The following is a 23,256-nucleotide window of genomic DNA, read 5'->3' as shown; positions in this document are numbered from 1 at the left end:
TACAGGGGGTGGCTTGGGTCTAAAATGATTTTGTGAGCCTTGGAGGGCCCTGACCTTAAAGATCTCATCCAGGCCTGAATGTTTGACACCAAGTACCTTGCTTGCTGTGGTAATAATCACAGAAGATCCATGCTATAGATTTGAACTTTGGAAATATGGATGAATCGAGCCCTAAAGCTTTTTTGTTTTTAACAATAGAGCCAGCCACATCAGCACCCCCCCCCTAATCTCTGCCTGAGGAACTCAGCACTACGTTTTCACCCTTTTCCATTCTCGTCCACAGCAGAACATTCCAACTGTTTGAGGCCTTCGGAGTGATTGAATGTAGACCGGAATGGTTAGACACAGTTGCTGTCTGAATCAAACATCTAAACTGGTATTCATAGCAAACTTTATTACAAAATAATTGTTACCTCTAGATTTTTACAAACACAATACTTCAAATAATTAAATGACAGATATTTGACAAATGCACTTTGTAAACATCTCTTAAATACTACAGGAACTTGGACCTCAACTACACCTGCCCTATATTGTGATCCTTCCCTAAATAAGTCGAACGTTACCTGCAGGGATGGCTGACACTGACCAGTGCAAGTACACATGACCACAGTTTAATGGCCATAGAGTTGACTGTTAGAGCAGCACTTTGGAATTCTTCTGGTCATGTGCAGACCACAGCCCTGATTGAGTATGGGCTCAGACAGTCTTTGGAGTACTAATCTTAATGCTCTGGCCCCCATAGGAGAGAGTACGTGGGGTTCTCTCACTTGACGTCGTCGTCCTCCTCCTCCTCCTCCTCTTCCCCGACCTCCATGTAGCACAGACACAGTTGCTCTTTCCCCAACAGAATCAAGGAGTCTCCACTGCAGTGCCAAGTCACTGACTGCACCTGGAAACCACCTAGGAAGGAGGGACACACGAGGTGTTAAGGACCTCCACCTACTGCTCACATATGCCAAGCTGAAGTGTCCCTACCAGTGTACTGTTCCTCCATTTCAGTGTTCCCCCATACCTCTTCGAGTACCCCCAGCTCTTCCACTCAGTTGTTCTAGCGGAGTACTTGATTTAACTTGGTTTGGGAAACAGTCCTATTTCTATTACTGTGTAGTTTGCAGTGACCTGATGAATATCCATTTGGAATGTAAATATTGTTAACCAATAAAAGTACACAGAGCATTTGACTGTGCTTGACTACTTCTTTTACAGTTTTATTACAACCCATGATAAGTGATGTGTGTTTGACTTCACATGCTATGAGGTTTGTGGTGAGGGCCGGGTCAGAGCTACAGTACCTTCAGCAGGGACCTGGACAGAGACGCAGCCTGCGGGGGACCAGAGGTAGAGCTTGGCGTTGCCGGTGCAGAGGGCCAGACGGGGCCGACGGGGGTCCCACTGGAAGCAGCGCACGGCCGACGTCTGCTCCAGAACAGCCAGGAGCCCCAGCCTCTGCATGTCCCATACCCACACCACGCAGGCCATGTTGTCTACAGGGAGACACACAAACCCTAGTCAGCACCATCATTGCCACCATACAATTAAATGGGACTAGTAATTCTGTGACAGCCACCAAATGCTACACAAACTATTCAGAAAATGATTGACATCATCTAACCCTGGTTGGTAAAGGGTGATTTTGTGAGTGTGGGTCTGCAGGGTTTACACCTATGGCTAGTAGAGCAACGTTCCAGTGTGAATCTGTCCCTTACCATTCTTCGTGGCCAGGTAGCGGTTGTCCGAGCTGAATGCCATGGAGGAGACCCCGACTTTAGGGTTGGCACGGTCCAGGTCAGGTTTGACCACAGGTACCTGGACTGGCAATGGGCAGATCTCATCTACAACAGAGGGATGCGCCACAGAAGCAGGATCAATAAGTCAGACAATTTTGACAGTGATATAGCCTGTGATAAAACCTTATTTTCCAGTGTACTAATAAAAATTATGCTGAATATGGGTTATTATACCATCTCAATTTCATCTATTCCAAATTGCATATTTTCTTAAGGTTGGGGTTTAATGAAAGAGTTATAGCTGCATATGTTGCATATTTAATTAAATATACACTCCTGTTGGCTAATATCCACTGCCAGGTGAGGTGTGCTTACATTTGCTCTGTGTGTTGAAGAGGGTGCTCCCCATAGTGATGTGGTGTGCCTACATTTGCTATATGTGTTGAAGAGGGTGCTACCCATAGTGATGTGGTGTGCTTACATTTGCTCTGTGTGTTGAAGAGGGTGCTGCCCATAGTGATGTGGTGTGCTTACATTTGCTCTGTGTGTTGAAGAGGGTGCTCCCCATAGTGATGGTGTGCTTACATTTGCTCTGTGTGTTGAAGAGGGTGCTCCCCATAGTGATGTGGTGTGCTTACATTTGCTCTGTGTGTTGAAGAGGGTGCTCCCCATAGTGATGTGGTGTGCTTACATTTGCTCTGTGTGTTGAAGAGGGTGCTCCCCATAGTGATGTGGTGTGCTTACATTTGCTCTGTGTGTTGAAGAGGGTGCTCCCCATAGTGATGTGGTGTGCTTACATTTGCTCTGTGTGTTGAAGAGGGTGCTCCCCATAGTGATGTGGTGTGCTTACATTTGCTCTGTGTGTTGAAGAGGGTGCTCCCCATAGTGATGTGTTGCTGAATGGACAGGTCCGCACTCCCCACCACCGGCTTCCTCTCCACCTCCTTGTAGACCACCTGACAACACAAGCTCCAGTCAGTCACCTGGCATGGTCTACACTTCCTCAGCTACACCCAAGCATTAAAGTGCCCAGTTAGGTAAATAATGGTCCTTTCGCAGCACTTGCTCACAATTAAAAGCATTGTGTTTCAAGCAATTACATATAAAGCAGTAGAGGGAGACATGAAATGGAGTGTGAGTATTGTAGCAGAGGGGACAGTGATACAGTCCCAAAATCATTTGCATGGCAGAAAGTAAATACAACTTCCAAAATACAACAGCCGAGTGCTGAAGCACGTAGTGTGTAAAAATCATCTGTCCTAGGTGAAAGCCACAATCCCTTATTGATGTCACTCACTTGTTAAATCCACTTCAGAGTAGGTGAAGGGGAGACAGGTTAAAGAAGGATTTTTAAGCCTAGAGACAATTCAGACATGGATTTTGCCTGTGTGTGCGCCATTCAGAGAGTGAATAGGCAAGATGATTTTTTAAGTGCCTTTGAATGGGATATGGTAGGTGAAAGGCGCCCTGGTTTGTGTCAAGAACTGCAACGCTGCTGGGTTTTTCATGTTAATGTTTTTCAAGTTGTGTTTCCCAACGTAGAGTGACTTGACAGCCCTTCAGCCGTGGTATATTGGCCATATATCACAAACCCCCGAGGTGCCTTATTGCTACATAAACTGGTTACCAACGTAATTAGAGTAGTAAAAATAAACGTTTTGCATTACCCGTGGTATACAGTCTGATATACCACAGCTTTAAGCCAAATCAGCAATCAGGGCTCAAACCCCCCAGTTTATAAATCTATTTAACTGCAACTGGTCTTGCTTGCGAGCGGTTCAATCAACAAACATATTAGTGGATATCAAGAAGAAGAATGGAGGAAGGACACGGGGGGGGGGGGGGGGGGCAGAGGGTTAAGAACAATTGACGAAGAGTAGTAGAGTGTAAGGGCATATTAGTGAAAGTTGTATGGACCCCTTAACCCCTACCCCTCAGCACGTTAGGTCGTCACATAACTGACATGTACTCATTGGAAAGAGTACTCACAGCTTTAGTATTGTTGATGGTGGCTGGGTGGTCAAACTCAGTCACTTTCTTCCAGGTGATGTGGTTTAGGATCCGGACCTGATCAAAACCATCAGGTAAGCCCACAGTCATACCACCAACTCCATGTCCCTATAATCTAAAATAGCTTCAATTTATTATATTATTTTCTACATGACTATGGGACGATATTCCAGACACAAAATGCATTCTCCATTGAAAGTGCTTTCATTACAGGACTACGCCTAATCTGTGTCTGGGAAACCAGCCCCAAATGTTTGGAATGGGACTTGACCAATAAATCACTTCTCTGTAAAGGCCTATGCACGATAGTAGGTAAGAGTTTCTTTTCAGGAACCACATCAATATAATCTGCACTCGCGTAATTTTGCCAGCTATTTTAGATTTAGTCTTAAAATATATTTCAGTTATCAGTCACATAGTCAGTGCATTTTATCTAATACATAACTACAACTTTCTGCTTACCTTGTGTGCAGATAGCCTTGTCCAACTAAGCCCACTATCCCCTCGTATACTTTAGCTGTCAATATTGCTATTGTGGCAGATTTGAGCTAATACCAGGAATAATAAACCATATAAAGCCTTGGCTACAGGTTCAACAATTCAGAGCTCTGATTTTCTCCTCATCATAACTGTCGGAGGGGGGTAAATAAGTGATTTCCTTGAAAAGGGGACAAGACGAGCTTTCCAACAAAGTATTATGTCAGAAAAAAGCAACTTGCATTTGTGGAACCGCAAGAATGGCAACATAGATGAATTACAGCACACATGAATGACCATTAGGCTCATGTGGAATTCTCATCTAGTTACATTTTCAACAACCCCCCCCCCCCCCCCCCCCCAAGGCATTTCTCGTTATCGTCACTCGCTTTCATCAAGAAAAATAGGTCATTGACGAAATTAAATTGTTGTTGAAGAAATTAACACGGATCTGCACAGGTTGCACAGAATACATGTATCTGGAAGCCACCGTAAGCCTATAGAAAGAGAAGGAGACAAAGCGCAGACCTTTCCATCATAGCTGCCGATGGCCAGGAACTGGCTGCTGGGACTCCAGGCCAGAGACTTGATGCCCAGCGACCACTCATACGCACTGAAAGTGGACAGCAGCCGGCCGTCCAGCGAGTACAGCAGCACCTTGTACTGGGGAGAGAGCACACACACACACACACACACACTCTCTTTCAGGGTTCCCACTCTGTCAACATATTGTCAACTAATTTTCCAATGGCTTACCTCCAAACAGCTGTCCCATACAGCCAGAACACAGCCGTTAGGAGACCACTCCACCCCCGCCAAGTCTTGGGTCTCTGTTTCAAAGTGCTTTGAAAGGTAGACAGGGGAGGTCAAACAAGAGGATACAGACAATTAGCAGAAAATAGACAGGGACAAACTGCGCATCTGTACAGGTGCATCGGTTGTTTGGGTCCCACTTTACAATGTGTCAAAACGTACAAAACATTAGGAACATGAGCTCTTTCCATGACAGAATGACCAGGTGAAAGCTTTGATCCCTTATTGATGTCACTTGTTAAATTCACTTCAAATCAATGTAGATTAAGGGGAGGAGACCGTTTTAAAGGATTTTAAGCCTTGAGACATGGATTGTGTGTGTGTGCCATTCAGGGGGTGAATGGGCAAGAAAATATTTAAGCGAACTGGATATGGTAGTAGGTGCCAGGCGCACCAGTTTGCATGTCAAGAAATGCAACGTTGCTGGGTTTTTCACACTCAGTTTCCAGTGTGCAATAATGGTCCACCACACAAAGGACATCCAGCAAACTTGACACAACTGTGGGAAGCATTGGAGTTAACATGGGCCAGCATCCCTGTGGAACGCTTGACACCTTGTCAAGTCCATGCCCCGATGAATTGAAAGCGTTCCTAATGTTTTGTAAACTCAGCAAAAAAAAGAAAATGTCCTCACTGTCAACTGCGTTTATTTTCAGCAAACTTAACATGTGTAAATATTTGTATGAACATAAGATTCAACAACTGAGACATAAACTGAACAAGTTCCACAGACATGTGACTAACAGAAATGGAATAATGTGTCCCTGAACAGGGGGTGGGGGGCAAAATCAAAAGTCAGTTAAGTACTGCAGTACATCTCCTCCTCATGGACTGCACCAGATTTGCACCAATGCACCTGCAAGTTCCCGGACATTTCTGTGGGGGGGGGATGCCCCTAGCCCTCACCCTCCGATCCAACAGGTCCCAGACGTGCTCAATGGGATTGAGATCCGGGCTCGTCGCTGGCCATGGCAGAACACTGACATTCCTGTCTTGCAGAAAATCAGCCATACTGCTCGTTCTGTGCGTGGTGGCATTGTCATGCTGGAGGTTCATGTCAGGATGAGCCTGCAGGAAGGGTACCACATGAGGGAGGAGGATGTCTTCCCTGTAACGCACATCGTTGAGATTGCTTGCAATGACAACAAGCTCAGTCCGATGATGCTGTGACACACCGCCCCAGACCATGACGGACCATCCACCTCCAAATCGATCCCGCTGCAGAGTACAGGCCTCGGTGTAACGCTCATTCCTTTGACGATAAACACAAATCCGGCCATCACCTCTGGTGAGACAAAACCGTGACTAGTCAGCGAAGAGCACTTTTTGGAAGTCCTGTCTGGTCCAGCGACGGTGGGTTTGTGCCCATAGGTGACGTTGTTGCCGGTGATGTCTGGTGAGGACCTGCCTTACAACAGGCCTACAAGCCTCTCTAAGCCTATTGCGGACAGTCTGAGCACTGATGGAGGGATTGTGCGTTCCTGGTGCAACTCGGGCAGTTGTTGTTGCCATCCTGTACATGTCCTGCAGGTGTGATGTTCGGATGTACCGATCCTGTGCAGGTGTTGTTACACGTGGTTTGCCACTGCGAGGACGTTCAGCTGTCTATCCCGTCTCCCTGTCTTAGGCATCTCACAGTATGGACATTGCAATTTATTGCCCTGGCCACATCTGCAGTCCTCATGCCTCCTTGCAGCATGCCTGAGGCACGTTCACACAGATGAGCAGGGACCCTGGGCATCTTTCTTATGGTTGTTTTCAGAGTCAGTAGAAAGGCCTCTTTAGTGTCCTAAGTTTTCATAACTGTGACCTTAATTGCCTACTGTCTGTAAGCTGTTAGTGTCTTAACGACAGTTCCACAGGTGCACGTTCATTAACGGTTTATGGTTCATTGAACAAGCATGGGAGACAGTGTTTAAAAGACAGGGTCCTGAAAAAGGGAAATTTATTTTTTTCTGCTGAGTTCATCAAACTAAAATGTAAATCCCCAAACTTTTTTGGGGGACACTCCCGTGATGGGAGCTCTGAGTGGCACTCACCCTCAGTAGGTGCCAGTCGTCACACACAAACACGCTAACATAGTCTCTGCAGTCGCGGCGCTCCGCTAGGGCCATGTAGCAGCCGTCCCTGCTGAAGTCTATCCCTGGAACCACAGACCAGGGGGGAAACAATGCACAGGAAACGCTATTTAACATAGTCAAAATATTTCCCCACACAAGCACACCTGACTCAACTACTCATCATCTAGTCCTTGTACAAAGACAATGTTGGGAGAGGACAATTTGCAGATGCAAAAGTGATATGCTTTAGACCTACATTATGTTCATCTAGGTGACACGTGTCCAAAATGATTTGTGGTCATTTAGTCGTCATGTTAACCTATAGCGTTGCTGTGGTGTACAGCACAGTCTATTGAGTGTAACTATCAAGAGGCCTTCAGCAGCAAGTGGTTGGCATTGCTGGATTATTTATACAGTGGATCCAACGGTGCTTGGGTCACGTGGTGGTGGTGTGTGAACCTTTGGGTAGTGGTTGGAGCCCAAGACAATAACTCCACTGGCTGCTGACAAACAGGTTATGGCGAGCATGCACCATTTACTGAAGAGGGCTCCAGCTGTCAGCAGATGGCCCATAGGCCTTAAGGTCAAGGGACAGGGAGGGACGCGATTCACCAGCCCATGTGTCAAGCCAGTCAGTGCGGCCCTGTCCCCAAGTCCTCTCGCTGAAAAACACACACACACTCACGTACTTACCCTTCTGACATGCCTTGGGGTACTTGATGTAAGATACGGCTTTGGTGCACAAGGACCAGACGGTAACTCTCAGCTGTCAAAAAAAAAAAGAAACAAAATGTAACAAACTATACCTCATCTCCCAGTGAAAGGTTAGCTAGCACAGGGGAATAGCCTACAAAGACTCAACCGTCCAAAAACAGACACCTTTGATCCTCGATCAATTATTTTGAATGTCTACGCCCGTTTAATAAAGCAAACCGCATCGCCGTTTGCACCCCATGCCCGCTCTTCATTGGCAACATGGCCTCTTCCTCTGTAAGAGGAGCTGGATGGAGGCTTTAATGTGGTAAGTGTGGAGCTCAGAGCAGGGCGTCAACAACAGCCGCCTATTAATAAGAGCTCAGTCAACTCTTCGACTAATGAGACCGCTGAGAGCTCCTCGCTATCCCTGCCAACCCGTCCGTTTAGGTTTTATACGAAACGCAGCATTAACCCCGTTCGGCTTCAACACAGCCCCTGGGGGACTCCGTGTCGGTCTGTGGAAGAGATCCACGAGGGTCTTCGTGATGGATAAGACTAAGAAGAGCGGTTGTGCTGAATGGTTAAACCACTCACAAGGGAAAGTTCTAAATCTAAATCACTACAATAATGAAATCTCTAGCCTATCCATTAATAACAGCAGTTAAGTACAAGTACGACCTTTATCGGTTACCAGCAGAACTGGACAATAGAAACAAGGCCAATGCCAGTCTGTCTACCCGTAAAGATTCACGTCACCCCTGCCCCCCAAAATCATCCGAGATGAGCTTTACACATCGCAGCACACAACCAGCCGGCGGACAGTAACACGCTGCATCTAGCCCACCAAGACCAGCATGTGACAGGTCCTGCACTCCTAGTTTCTTCCTCGTTTAGTCGTGATCAGAAAAACAAAGGTGTTCATGTGAAAACATTGAAACTACATATGCTATGTTAAAAAGAACATAACTAGGTCTATACTGTAAGATGCACAATATAGTATTTGTATTCAGCCTAGAGCGAGCCTAGTTATTGTTACTCCTAAAAGTAAAAGCCAGAACAGTAGTCATTCTACGCCATCCAAATGACATTACGGCTATGTAGCCTACCACCACAAGCATGTTATGGGTGTAAAATGCAAGGCCTACATATTTTCTTTTACAACCTAGTAAGCCAATAAATGTGCATGCATACACTTCTCCGCACCCTGTCTTATCATACTTTGAATACTAAGCCTGTGCAAATGCTGGACCAAACTAGTCTCGGTGATCAGCCAAGACTTATGTGGCTTCATAACAATAAATAAGCTTGAGACAGAAGTGACAAAGTCGAGGGTCGTCAATTCAAGTGTGAACTGTAATCAAGACCCTCAGCCTCTGTGCGGCCTTGGTAGGCGGCGACTTATATGGTGTGCATGTCAGAACTCACATCGACACTCCCAAAATACCAATTAAAACTTAATTCAGGGTTCTCCCTTTGCCTACACTTACCTTCCTGTAAGAGAAGTGCAAACATCAGAAAACTACACAACTGTATGAAGAAGGATACGAACTTTAAATAGCTCTAGCATGGCATGCTTTCCCTGATTTTCTAGCTGGGGCTCACTTTCTCACTCAGGGGAGGAAGGCATTCAGGCAGGAGTCTGTCTGACCTACTGGCTGTTGCTTCCCTGGGTAAGGGTCTAACTGACCAGGGCATGCTCCTGAGGTACCAAGACATCCAGCTGTGGCCTGTCATTACACCCCCCCCCCCCCCCACAGATCCATGGAAACCACCGTCAACACAGCGCAACACAGTTCTTCTTGGACAACTTGTACCCCACCACATTGACATGGGGGGGACTGGGTTGGGAGGTGGTCTGGGGGGGTGGGGGGTGTAACTTTAAACTGGGAAGAGGGAGGGAGCGGCACATATGTAAAATAGGTGAGAAATGCTTCTCTGTGTTGCCTGGCATGCCAGTCTGGGGCACTGAAGCTGGTAAAACTACACCTTGGAAGCAAACTGGGAGCAGTAGACTGGCGTTTCAGTCTCTAGGACAGAGACAAGATGGTCCAAGAGCAAATAAAGCTGCTTCTGTTTAGCCATCAGAATAAAGGGACACAAATAATGCTTTGTATTGGCCTTCACAGCATGATCATCAGCTTTAGGCTTATTTTCTAGTAAGTTTGTTACAGTGCATTCAGAAAGTATTCAGACCCCTCGACTTTTTCCACATTTTGTTTACATTACAGCCTTATTCTAAAATGGATTAAATAGTCCCCCCCTCCCCCCTCAATCTACACACAATACCCCATAATGACAAAGCAAAAACAGGTTTAGAAAATGTTGCACATTTATTAAAAATACAACTGAAATATCACATTTACAAAAGTATTCAGACCGTTTACTCAGTACTTTGTTGAAGCACCTTTGGTGGCGAGTCTTCTTGGGAATGACGCTACAAGCTTAGCACACCTGTATTTGGAGTTTCTTCCATTCTTCTCTGCAGATCCTCTCAAGCTCTGTTAGGTTGGATGGGGAGCATCGATGCACAGCTATTTTTAGGTCTCCCCAGAGATGTTCGAACGGCTGGGCCACTCAAGGACATTCAGAGACTTGTCCCGAAGTCACTTCTGCGTTGTCTTGGTTGTGTGCTTAGGGTTGTTGTCCTGTTGGAAGGTGAACCGTCGCCCCAGTTTGAGGTCCTGAGCGCTCTGGAGCAGGATCTTTGTACTTTGCGCCGTTCAGCTTTCCCTCAATCCTGACTAGTCTCCCAGTCCCTGCAGCTGAAAAACATCCCCACAGCATGATGCTGCCACCACCATGCTTCACTGTAGGGATGGTACCAAGTTTCCTCCAGACCTGACACTTGGCATTCAGACCAAAGAGTTCAATCTTGGTTTCATCAGACCAGAGAATCTTGTTTCTCAAACTTCTTCAATTTAAGAGTGATAGAGGCCAGTGTTCTTGTGGAACTTCAATGCTGTAGAAATGTTTTGGTACCCTTCTCCAGATCTGTGCCTCAACACAATCCTGTCTCGGAACTCTACGGACAGTTCCTTTGAACTCATGGCTTGGTTTTTGCTCTGACATGCATTGTCAACTGTGGGACCTTACATAGACAGGTGTGTGCCTTTCCAAATCATGTCCAATCAATTTAATTTACCACAGCTGGACTCCAATCAAGTTGTAGAAACACCTCAAGGATGGTCAACGGAAACAGGATGCACCAGAGCTCAATTTCAAGTCTCATAGCAAAGGGTCTGAATACTTACGTAAATAAGGTACGTTTAGTTTTTTTATAAATTAGCAAAAACGTCAAAACCAGTTTTCACTTTGTCATTATGCGGTAGTGTGTGTGTAGATTGATGACGTGAAAAACGTATTTAATCCATTTTAGAATAAGGTTGTAACGTAACAACGTGGGAAAAGGGGTCTACATACTTACCAAATGCACTGTATAAGCAGGGAGGCCATGTGTCGACGAGAAGACAGCACATTTTACAGAGTTGTAGCAGAGGTGCCTGCTAGGGTGTTGTGCTGACTGGCAGGGTGGATGGAGGGCCTAAACCGTGGCTACCAGCTCACAACAGTACTGGTTCACTTCACATTGGAGGAATTAATTTGACTTTGTTTTATTTATCCTGTTTAAAGCTCTCCCACAGCCTTGTTCTAAACATAACCTCACAGGAGTTATGCCTCAAGCCCTCAACTTAACCCTAGAAAGAACAGGCCCACTGGGACAAGAAAGGCTACACTTGATAAACAGGACCAACTACACCGCAGAATCCCTGACAGCAAATCACAAATCCATCAGCTCCTCCTGTGGCAGCACTTTTTATATGCGAGAGAGAATTAGTGATGCTGCAACTCTTGCGAGGAATCTTTGCATTGGCCTATCTGTCAGCAATGGATAAGTCCATATGCATTCCCCATCAGAGACGGTCTCTCAACCCGATATAGACACATTTCTCCTGTTACAGCCTTATAATTCCCCCGTGGATTGGAGTGCGGTGTAGCCAGGCGTCAGTCTGGATGACTGATTGTCGATTGTCAGAGTAGAGCTGTGGCAGCTACTTGGGTTCACAGTTTCTCTGATAGCTAACGCTGCCAACATGCTACGCGCTAGCGGGGATCCAGCGCCGCCGGCCAGGCACGCAGCTAACCTGATCCCAACAATGCATAAACCATTAGAGGTATATAATTTTCGTGCCGGCCTTGAGTGGATGTCTTCCACACCGGTTTTACAGCTCGCTCAGCTGGTTTGTTGGATTAGCAGTGAATATGTGCAGCATAGTGCCAGTGGAGAGAATCAAGAGTGGGAATTCAAACATGTATGGCTTTTTGATTCGAACATACAATGAGGGTAAAAGTAATTTTACAACACCTATTTGAATGACATCGGGCCTATCCATGAAGCTAGTCCTAATTACCAATGTTAAGTCACTTCTGAAGAGTGTAATACGATAGGCAACCCACTAAGACAGCCAAGAGACTCCAGGATGTCCTGCTCACTTGTAAGAACATGGAGAATGCAATAGACTAATCAACTTTCCAATTGTCCTTTATGTACAGTAGCGAGAGGCCGTAAACTAAATCACATAACGCATGCAAGATATGGTGTAAGACAATTTTAGCATCAAAAAAGCTGCTTGTTAACCATTTGAAATCATTTGTACATGGACAAAAAGCACAAAGCAGTGCAAACTGTGGTGAGGGCTGGAGGTAAGATCAGATCCGGATACTGGCTCACGCCGCGGCCTGCTGCTCCGGCGACTCTCCCAAGCGAAATGGCATATCTACAGAGATGAACGTAAATCCAAACCCTCGTCTAGCACCATCAGCTGTTAACTGACAAATTGCACCCATGTATCAAAACAGTCAGTGGGGAGAAAAGAAAACACACAGTCACACACACACACAGTGGGTTCAACACACAGCAGCTGTCCCCTAACAAGTTAATATAGCATCTTGTTCATGAGCTCCCGGCTGAAACTGAGCCCTGATACGAACACCAGTCTGGCACAGCCATAATGAAATCTTTGTGGAGGGGTGAAGGTGAGGTCAGCAGCACTGGACAACGCGGGCGTCATCACCCCTAGACTTTTGGTAAACAGGCTTGGCACCCCAAATGTGAAAACAGGGGATCTTGCATGAGTTCTGAGCCATACAAGGCAACAAACAGGGGGGGCTACTTGAACTTATCCAATAAGAAATGCACATTTTCTGTTGCAAAATGTATTTGTTTTACATCTTCCCCAAATCAACAACTGACAATTGTTCCCTTCTCAGAATTTAATGGAAAGAGCAGACAGACCCAGGAGCAGACAGACCTAGGGAGACTCCATTCTATTCCTGTGTTTGTTGAAGAAGCAGACAGACAAAGCAGAAATGTCAGACACTTGCACTCCCTGCTCCCTCTCAAACCTCCAGACACAGTTGTGCCTGGGCCCCGGCACCTGTCAGTGAGTCTTGGAGTCGGGTTCGGGCGTCAGGCGAGCCCCGCCATGGCACGGTGCCCAAGTCGTAACCCAAACAGGCAGGCGAGGACGAGTGCAGCCCACTCCCCCCTCTGATACCTAGGGACAAATATGCTCCCAACAAGCCAGACTGCACTTTCACCTACAGTCCTTGCAGACGTGCAAAGCAAGCTGCGATGTCGTCACACCGACACTGGTTTGGTTCCAGCAAGCATGTTCATTCAAGTCTAAACTAATCAGAAAACTTACCACATTAAAAATGTCTAAGTGTGGCTGAATTTCACAGCCTATTGGATGTGTGACAAAACACATGGGATGGATTGTCATCTTCCAAGAATATAACATAAATATCTACAGCCCAATTCCGTTTCTCCACCTGTACACTTCCACCATGGATTTCAAAGGGATGGAGTAGTGTACGGAACATGGTGAAAACCCACTTAAGCACAGGCTTACACCAATCCAGTGCTTTTTAAATGCTTCAAAGGGAATGAACGAGTGCACACGTCAGGGAGGAGAAACGAAATAGGACTCGGAAGGAGCTTCATTCGTGTGTCGAGGATATGACAGAACACTAGCTGGAGTAACTGAAATCAGGCATACATTTGTCAGGTGGGGCAGGGTCTGGTGTCTGCTGTCTATTTTCAGGTCTCCTCCTCCATTATGGGCAGCAACAGTCGACACCAGACAGAAACACAAACACACTCCTAGTGACTTCACACTTACATGGAACTCTGTGGTGTTGAGAATGTGACGTCCGTCTGGGCTCCAGCGCGAGGAGACTAGTCCTATCGAGCCCTCGTCAATCTTACAGTACCAGTCGGGCTGCTCTAGAGACCACACCTGAGAGGAGAGAGAGATTGTGAGAGAAGGACAACTGCCTTTCCCTGAGCTCAACCTGTACTCAAACCTTTGACCATACCAAATCTGACCCAGAGACGAAATGAAAGACTGGAGATGGTTACCTCTGCAAAAGTAAGCTGTTCTTTTTGCACAGTGCATTTGATCTTAACACCGTCTCAAATAAGGGGTTATTTCCCTTTCATTACAAAATGGTCAGTAATTATCTACTTAAATTCCACTTTATTTGTGCAAGTTGTTGATTTATATTTGTACACTTTATTCCCAGTTTAATTTCCCACATTCTGTATATTTAAGCATCCATCAGTCTGAACAAGCTAATTCAGCACCAAAAAATATTTAAAAAATACACCAACTGTCATTATTGGACAAATGAGATAAAAACAATATGCACTAGCCTAATAGAGGAGCGCATACCTGCACTAGTCCCCTCTTGTACATGGCACAGAGGATGAAGAGCGAGTCAGAGGACCACTCCATGTGGACTATCTGGTCCAGGCAAGTGTAAAGGTGCAAGATCTGTAGGGTGTTCACGTCACGCACCACCAGCCTGTACTGCACACACGTGGCCTGGGGGGGACAGATGAGAGAGACAGGCAGTGAGACAGTCAAGCAGAAAAAAAGTTGTGTTCCGGCACATCTGTGTACTTTTGGACTTGTTAACTCCTCGGTTGTAAGACCATGAAAGTCCATCTGCCATGCCTGTTGTCAATGTTTAAAAGTGCATATTTGAGTGCATAAGTGGAGTACATACGGTGTGCATCATATTTGCACTGAAAACATTTATATGACTAGGGTACCTGCCATGCGGTGGCGGATTTAAATGCTACCAAATAAACCAAAATTCACAGACATTTGTTGCATTTTTTTCTGGTTTGTGCAAAATCATTAAGAAAAACCAGTCTGCACAACACCAAGATGAATGGGTTTAGTCTTGACTCTTGGTTGCCAGTTTTGGGGGGGGATGGGTAATGTAATGATGGTCGAGTACCAAACCAACACAAATTTGTTTCTATTTGTCTTTGTTACTTTTTGATATTTATGAGTCTTATTTTCATATATATTTAAATAGTTTTAAATGTTATGATTATTTGTGCTGTTGCAAATGTCTGAATAAAAATTAGTTTGTGCAGAATGGTGCTTTTTTGGGGGGGGGGAGCATTCGGAAAGTATTAAGACCCCTTCTCCTTTTCCACACATAATACCCCATAATGACAAAGTGAAAACAGGTTTAGACATTTTTGAAAATGTATACAAACAGAATACCTTATTTACATAAGTATTTAGACCCATTGCTCAAAATTGAGCTCAAGTGCATCCTGTTTCCATTGATCATCCTTGAGATGTTTCTACAAGTTGAGACAGGACTGTGTCGAGGCACAGATCTGGGGAAGGGTACCAAAAAATGTATGCCGCATTGAAAGTCCCCAAGAACACATTCTTAAATGGAAGCAGTTTGGAAACACCAAGATTCTTCCTCGAGCTGGCGGCCCGGCCAAACTGAGCAAGCCGGGGAGAAGGGCCTTGGTCAGGTAGGTGACAAAGAACCCGATGGTCAATCTGACAGAGCTCCAGAGTTCCTCTGTGGAGATGGGAAAGCCTACCAGAAGGACAACCATCTCTGCAGCACTCCACCAATCAGGCCTTTATGGTAGAGTGGCCAGACAGAAGCCACTCCTCACTAAAAGGCATGACAGTCCGCTTGGAGTTTTACAAAAGGCACCTAAAGGACGCTCAGACCAGGAGAAACAAGATTCTCTGGTCTGATGAAACCAAGATTGAACACTTTGGCCTGAATGCCAAGTGTCACATCTGCAGGAAACCCGGTACCATCCCTACATTGAAGCATGGTGGTGGCAGCATCATGCTGTGGGGATGTTTTTCAGTGGCAGGGACTGGGAGACAGTCAGGATCGAGGAACGGAGCAAAGTACAGAGAGCTCCTTTATGAAAAGCGCTCTGGAGCAGGTTAGGTTCACCTTCCAACAGGACAACGACCCTAAGCACACAGCCAAGACGACGCAGGAGTGACTTGGGGACAGGTCTCTGAATATTCTTGAGTGGCCCAGCCAGAGTTCGGACATGAACATCTCTGGAGAAACCTGAAAATAGATGTGCAGGGACACTCCGCATCCAACCTGACAGAGCTTGAGAGGATCTGCAGAGAATGGGAGAAACTCCCCAAATACAGGTGTGCCAAGCTTGTAGTGTCATACCGAGAAGACTCAAGGCTATTATCGCTTCAACAAAGTACTGAGTAAAGGGTCTGAATACTTACAGTACCAGTCAAAAGTTTGAATGGGTGCGTGTGTCCAAGTGTTTTTTTTTTGTTTTTTTAAACCATTTTCTACATTGTAGAATAATAGTGAAGACATGGAAACTATGAAATAACACAAGGAGTAACCAAAAAAGGGTTAAACAAATCAAAATATATTTTAGATTTGAGATTATTCAAAGTAGCCACCCTTTACCTGACAGCTTTGCCCACTCTTGACATTCTCTCAACCAGCTTGATGAGATAGTCACCTGGAATGCATTTAAATTACTGGTGTGCCTTGTTAAAGTTACATTTGTGGAATTTCCTTCCTTCATAATGGGTTTGGGCCAATAAGTTGTGTTGTGACAAGGTAGGGGTGGTATACAGAAGATAGCCCTATTTGGTAAAAGACCAAGACCATATTATGGCAAGAACAGCTCAAATAAGCAAAGAGAAACAACAGTCCATCATTACTTTAAGACATGAAGGTCAGTCAATCCGGAAAATTGCAAGAACTTTTAAAGTTTCTTCAAGTGCAGTCGCAAAAACCACAAAGCGCTATGATGAAACTGGCTCTCATGAGGACCACCACAGGAAAGTAAGACCCAGAGTTACCTCTGCTACAGAGGATAAGGTCATTAATGTTACCAGCCTCAGAAATTGCAGCACAAATAAATGCTTCACAGACACAACTGTTCAGAGGAGACTACATGAATAAGGCCATGGTCAAATTGCTGAAAAGAAACCACTCCTAAAAGGACACCAATAAGAAGAAGATTTAGAATTAGACCGGTGGAAATCTGTCCTTTGGTCTGATGAGTCCAAATTTGAGATTGGTTCCAACCGCCGTGACTTTGAGACGCAGAGTAGGTGAACTAATGATCTCTGCATGTGTGGTTCCCACCGTGAAGCATGGAGGAGGCGGTGTAATGGCGTGTGGGTGCTTTGCTGGTGACACTGTCGGATTTATTTAGAATTCAAGGCACACTTAACCAGCATGGCTACCACAGCATTCTGCAGCGATATGCCATCCCATTTGGTTTGCGCTTAGTGGGACTATCATTTGTTTTTCACCAGGACAAAGACCCAACACACCTCCAGGCTGTGTAAGGTATATTTGATGACCTGGCCTCCAATAACCTCCACCCAATTGAGATGGTTTGGGATGAGTTGGACCGCAGAGTGAAGGAAAAGCAGCCAACAAGTGCTCAGCATATGTGGGAACTCCTTAAAGAGAGTTGGAAAAGCATTCCAGGTGAAGCTGGTTGAGAGAATGCCAAGAGGGTGCAAAGCTGTCATCAAGGCAAAGGGTGGCTACTTTTTTGGTTAATACATGATTCCATATGTGTTATTTCATAGTTTTGACATCTTCACTATTATTCTACAATGTAGAAAATAGTAAAAAATAAAAACCCATGAATGAGTAGGAGTCCACACTGGTACTGTACGTAAATATTTCAATTTTTATTTAATACATTTGCAAAAATGTCTAAAAAACTGTTTTTGCTTTGTTATTATGGGTTAGTGTGTAGATTGATGATGGGGAGAAAACTATTTAATCCATTTTAGAATAAGGTTGTATCATAATGTGGGAAAAGTCAAGGGGTCTGAATACTTTCAGAAGGTAATTTATAGGCATGTTGCTACAGTGCTTCAGAAAGTATTCACACCCCTTGATTTTTTTTACACATTCTGTTATGTTACAAAGTGGGATTAAAATTGATTTGTCATTTGTCTTTTGTCAATGATCCACAAACAATACTCTAATGTCAAAATTCTACCTTTATTAATTAAAATGCTAATATATTGATTAAATAAGTATTCAACCATTAGTCAATAAATGTTACAATCACCTTCGGCAGCGATTACAGCTGCAAGTGTGTTTGGGTAAGTCTAAGAGCTGTGCATATATTTGCCCATTATTCTTTTTTTTTTTATCTTCAAGCTCTGTATAGTTCATCTTTTATCATTGCACCCATTTTCATGTTTTGCCATAGATTCTCAAGCCGATTTAAGTCAAAACTGTAACTAGGCCAATCAGGAACATTCAATGTCATCTTGGAAAGCAACTCCAGTGTATAATTTGGCCTTGTGTTTTAGGTTATTGTCCTGCTGAAAGGTGGATTTGTCTCCCAGTATCTGTTAGAAAGCAGAATGAACCAGGTTCTCCTCTAGGATGTTGCCTGTGCTTAGATCTATTAAGTTTATTTTTTATCCTAAATAACTCCCTAGTCCTTGCCGATGACAAGCATACCCATAACATGATGCAGCCACCACTATGCTTGAAAATATGAAGTGGTACTCAGTGATGTCAGGACAAAACGTTAATTTCTTTGCAGTTTTACTTTAGTGTCTTATTGCAAACATGATTCATAAAGAGCACATGTTCAAATTAACAAAAAGGCAGAGGCCCCTGCCCCGCCTCCATCACTCTGGAAACTTCTCTCAAATCTAAGGATCCGAATCACATGGGTCATTAACCATGTTTCCATCCACAGTTTGTATGCAAGTAAAGTCATATTGTATAACAAAAAAAGCTGTGATCGAAACAGGAAGTTTCGTTACAATTGTATAAAAGCAGACATAATTTGTTCGTTCGACATGGTGGGATCTTTTGTGTCTGTAAAATGTATTATACAAGAAAGAGCAGTAGCCAAGACCTGAGTAGGCATTCGCTATTTAACGCAACAGTTTGTGCCAAAACTATCAGGAGTTGAAAATGCGATAACGCACTGAACTTTAGATTTTTATTCGGTACATGAAAACGTATGCGAAAAAGTACATTGTGTGCACTACGTCGTCACACTGATTTTTATCCACAACTAGTCCCTTTGGTGGAAACGCCACTCGTGGGAAAATGCGCATTTTTTCTTTACGCGCATTTTAGAATATTTGCATGAAATTTGTAGACAATTTTATGGAAACCTAGCTATGCACACACATTCACGTTTCTTTCTGTACTCACCCTCTTCTGAACTCTCAACCAATTTGATCGAAATTATGTAGCCCATGTCTCTGCGTCATTCCTGAACTGCTGCGATTTGAACTATCGATCCAAAAATATAGTCTATATGAAGGGCCTGCTACAACCTTCTGTCTGTTGAAAAGGATATTGCTGTAGCACAAGCAAGACAGTCTACACATTGCATTAGGGCAAAACAATTATTGTTGTGCGTGATGTAAACTTTACAATTTTGCTGCCATATAGCCAGTCTGCCTCCTGTTCAGACAATGTTTCCAATGACGAAAGAATTACATAAAATCGCTATTGACTGAGTGTCTTGCGACTTGATTGTTTGATATGCTGTGTAAGCTACATATAGCTTGCCTAAATAGCTGCATTTAACTCCTGAAAAAATAACATGAAATTGCCAGACCTCTATGTCATGCTTATGTTTGCAACATCTTACTGTTACAATTAGCTACGTTTGATCGAACTGTTTTGTGTACAAGCGGCAGCAGAGTCAAGGAGTGACTGAGCAATGAGCAGCAGCTGAAAGGAGGTAGGTAGACTAGTGGATCCTGCATGCCCAGAAATATCTGTATATTTAGCAACAGCAAGTCACTCCATAATTAAAAATAAAAATAAAGTTTTCCTATCTCTAGAGGTTAAATAAAAAAGGACTATGGTAAGTGCCAAATCAAGTAACGGGGTTGACGATTTCATCTTAAATCAGCCATAGATCCCCTTGGATTTGGGGAATTGGAAGCTTATAGTGTGCAGGGAGGGACAATTGAATGCAAACATAATTTATAAAATGAAACTTAAAACATTTAGAGCCCATCTATAGGTAAGAGTTTTCCACAGCACAACAGAAAATGGCCAAAAAGATGAGAACCAGTTCTGACAATTAGATGTTTGAGAAAATTACTTAGAAATTAATATTTTCACCATATTAAAATGAAAGTTAATTTCACGTAACAGGGTTGGCTTTAAAATGAGGGACATGCATTATGTGATTAGATGAATCACTAATTACATAAAATAAATATTATAATTCAGAAATTACTCAAAGCAACAAAATAACTATGGATTTACAATGATGGTGAAAGCTTGGAGACATTCTGGGGTTAAGTTAATTAAAATCTTCCTAGAAGTCGCAGAGGGACATGTCAAAATGTAGAACTCTGGCACTTTAGCAATTCTTTATTCATACCATAAATCAGATTTATTGAATTGTCCATGTGGTCTACATTAAAGGGAACTTCATTTAATATAACAAGCTTTAAGATTCTATATTGATGCACAATTTCTACGTAAAATATTAAAGGGATGCAAAAGGAACTAATTTCATGGAACTCAGTAGCCTTCAATTAATAAATCATTATTGGCAGCCACACACACATCCAGTGTGGCACCTTCTTGCTCCAACCTGTATACAGTATGTATCCGTTTTCGGTTGAATTTTGTGTACAATCTTAATCATTACATTATCTACATTGTTTACCATATATGCATAGTCACTTTAACTATACATTCATATACATACTACGTCAATTGAGCTGTGCTCCCGCACATTGGCTAACCGGGCTATCTGCATTATGTCCCGCCACCTACCAACCCCTCTTTTACGCTATTGCTACTCTGTTCATCATATATGCATAGTCACTTTAAACATATCTACATGTACATAATACCTCAATCAGCCTGACTAACCGGTGTCTGTATGTAGCCTCGCTACTGTGTGTGTGTGTGTGTATATATATATATATATATATATCTTTTTACTGTTGTTTTATTTCTTTACTTACCTATTGTTCACCTAATACCTTTGTTGCACTATTGGTTAGAGCCTGTAAGCAATACACTTTGATTTGATTACTAAGTGTATATTGAAACAAATGATTGCTTACCAAATATTTTCCATCTGGTGAAACTCTGCACAGTTGGTTAGACTGTTTGAAGACCTCAGAGAAGTTCATCCCTGAACTTAACAAAATGACTGGTCACTGTAGAAAGGGGACATGATCATGTGATTAGTCAACAGTATACAACTCAAAAAAGCTAGCTACTCGCGGTGTTCGCCTAGTATTGAGTTATTTGGTCAATAATAACCACAAGGTGGCGACTGAGACCGTGAATGTATTTCAAGCCAAAAACCATATGCCTTCTTTGGAAGTTAAGGCTAACTGTACAGTACTACTGTAGCTAACGTTTGCTAAAAATAAAGAAACCTATGCATCTAACTAGTAGTAGTGCGTGAACAAACAAGTCGGTAACGCGACTATTAACATGCACATTGCATTGGTAGCACAGAAGAGTGTTATGGCTCTATAATGGCAAGCGAGTAGGTTTAACAGATTAGCTAGCTAAATTAGCAAAGTAGCTACACCTGTTTGATGCCAGTTGAAATGGCTAGCTATTGACAATGAATAATTTGTTATTCCTACCAGTCGCGTAAACAAATCAGTAAATGTGAACCAATGACGAACGTCAGCTAACGTGTTTTTTGCATTCTAAGCAAGCTGGCTCAAGTTAACAGTAGTGTTATCGTCAAGCTTACGTTAGCTAGCCTAGCTAGCTAGATACCGTAGTTCACTAATTCGTTCCACACATATAACGGTATGTTTTATGTTTAGCGTGAAGTTAATCGTCCAAGGTTGAGCGACTCACCGGTATCCAGGGTTTGTTGAAAACTTTCCTCGTTCACATGCTATCAAACAAGTGCATGACAACAATAACTGTCTGATACTTGTTTCGGTGCGATTGATTTACCTCACCTCTGGTACCGAATGAGCAGAGTTTGCACAAGAGTCTGGTCAAAGAGCAACTACTCTGTCACCCGACGTGGTGAGCGCGCAAAATCAAACGCACTTGATATCAAGAGCGCCATCCAATCAGCATGAAGACAGTTTTTCATTACGCCGGGAAATGTAGTTCAGCAGAGGTTACCTGGAGGAGATTCGATTATCTGTCCCGGGTTATCCCGGTGTGAGGAGTTTTATTATGGTGAAAAGTGAGTGCATTCGTTTCGGAACCAGTTGCCGCGTTCAAAACAACTGAGAACTCGGAAATTTCAGACTTCAGTGCATTCAAGACAACTGGGAACTCAGGAAAAAAAACTAGCTCAGAGTGGGAAAATTCCATTTGAACAGTCATCCAACTAGCATTTCCTAATTAAGAACTCGGGTCGCGTTTATCGGGGTAACTTGCCCCTGGAGGTGCCAGTTACCATTCAGGAGCAAAACGTTTTCAATAGTTTTTAATTTATACCAAAAAAATATTAATTGGAATATAATATTGGAATGGAATATAACCAATATCATTAAATACAAATTGGAATATAACATTTAATAACTATAACTTAACTAATTAATTCAGTGTAACATTGATGTGGCAACTGTCTTATGCTCTGCTATTGCACAATTCTAATTTGTACATGGGGTCACAAATAAAGCTTTCCACGTTTTGCCTGTTCACACAATGTGAAATATGGTTTCTTGGAGACGCCAATTCCACAAATCTTCTTCTGAATATTTGCTTTACAGACCTATATGAGGGAGTTATATTAACCTGAGCTGCAGGTGGCCCGGTGCACTGCAGCTCAGGTTAATAGAACTCCCTCATTGTTATAATGTATGGTTATAGGTCTGTAAAGCAAATATTCAGAAGAAGATGTGTGGAATTGGCGTCTCCAAGAAACCATATTTCACATTATAACAATGAGGCAGTTATATTAGCCCGGTGCACTGCAGCTCAGGTTATGGCCCGGTATATATATATATATATATATATATATATAATTGGAATGTGACAGTGATCTCCGGTATGCCGAATCATTTTGAGGGTATTTGGGCTCCCGAGTGGAGCAGTGGTCACTGCAGTACCTGGTTCGAATCCAGGCTGCATCACATCCGGCCGTGATTGGAAGTCCCATAGGGCCGTGCACAATTGGC

General features: G+C 43.6%; 2 protein-coding genes across 2 annotated transcripts in view; one reads left to right on the top strand and one right to left on the bottom strand.

Annotated features, from left to right (window-relative positions):
* Window positions 1-374: 374 nt before the first annotated feature.
* LOC139416408 (WD repeat containing, antisense to TP73) lies at window positions 375-22,094 on the bottom strand. Its single transcript, XM_071164992.1, has 13 exons — window positions 21,974-22,094; window positions 21,214-21,309; window positions 14,521-14,673; window positions 13,969-14,085; window positions 7,784-7,856; window positions 7,070-7,173; window positions 4,974-5,060; window positions 4,746-4,880; window positions 3,720-3,797; window positions 2,581-2,686; window positions 1,710-1,835; window positions 1,296-1,487; window positions 375-903 (listed from the first exon to the last, which is right to left on the bottom strand). Exons 2-13 carry the CDS (start codon window positions 21,280-21,282, stop codon window positions 767-769), a joined length of 1,377 nt encoding a protein of 458 aa, XP_071021093.1. The 5' UTR covers window positions 21,283-21,309; window positions 21,974-22,094; the 3' UTR covers window positions 375-766.
* LOC139416407 (tumor protein p73) overlaps window positions 13,932-23,256 on the top strand; it is a 46,832-nt gene continuing 37,507 nt past the window's right edge. The window contains exon 1 of the mRNA XM_071164990.1: window positions 13,932-14,217. Within this exon, the coding sequence (XP_071021091.1) occupies window positions 14,186-14,217 (32 nt within the window). The 5' untranslated portion in view covers window positions 13,932-14,185. The remainder of the gene's footprint in view (window positions 14,218-23,256) is intronic.

Source organism: Oncorhynchus clarkii, chromosome 9 (genome assembly GCF_045791955.1).
Source record: "Oncorhynchus clarkii lewisi isolate Uvic-CL-2024 chromosome 9, UVic_Ocla_1.0, whole genome shotgun sequence".
In the NCBI taxonomy this organism is placed as follows: domain Eukaryota; kingdom Metazoa; phylum Chordata; class Actinopteri; order Salmoniformes; family Salmonidae; genus Oncorhynchus; species Oncorhynchus clarkii.
This window is presented reverse-complemented; position numbering and strand designations above follow the sequence as displayed.

Coding starts and splice junctions, on each gene's coding strand:
- LOC139416408 (XM_071164992.1), bottom strand. CDS start 21,282: ATGAACTTCTCTGAGGTCTTCAAACAGTCTAACCAACTGTGCAGAGTT. Junction 14,674..21,213: donor CACCAGATGGAAAATATTTG/GTAAGCAATCAT, acceptor TGTCCCCCCCAG/GCCACGTGTGTGCAGTACAG. Junction 7,174..7,783: donor CCCCAAGGCATGTCAGAAGG/GTAAGTACGTGA, acceptor CTGTGGTTCCAG/GGATAGACTTCAGCAGGGAC.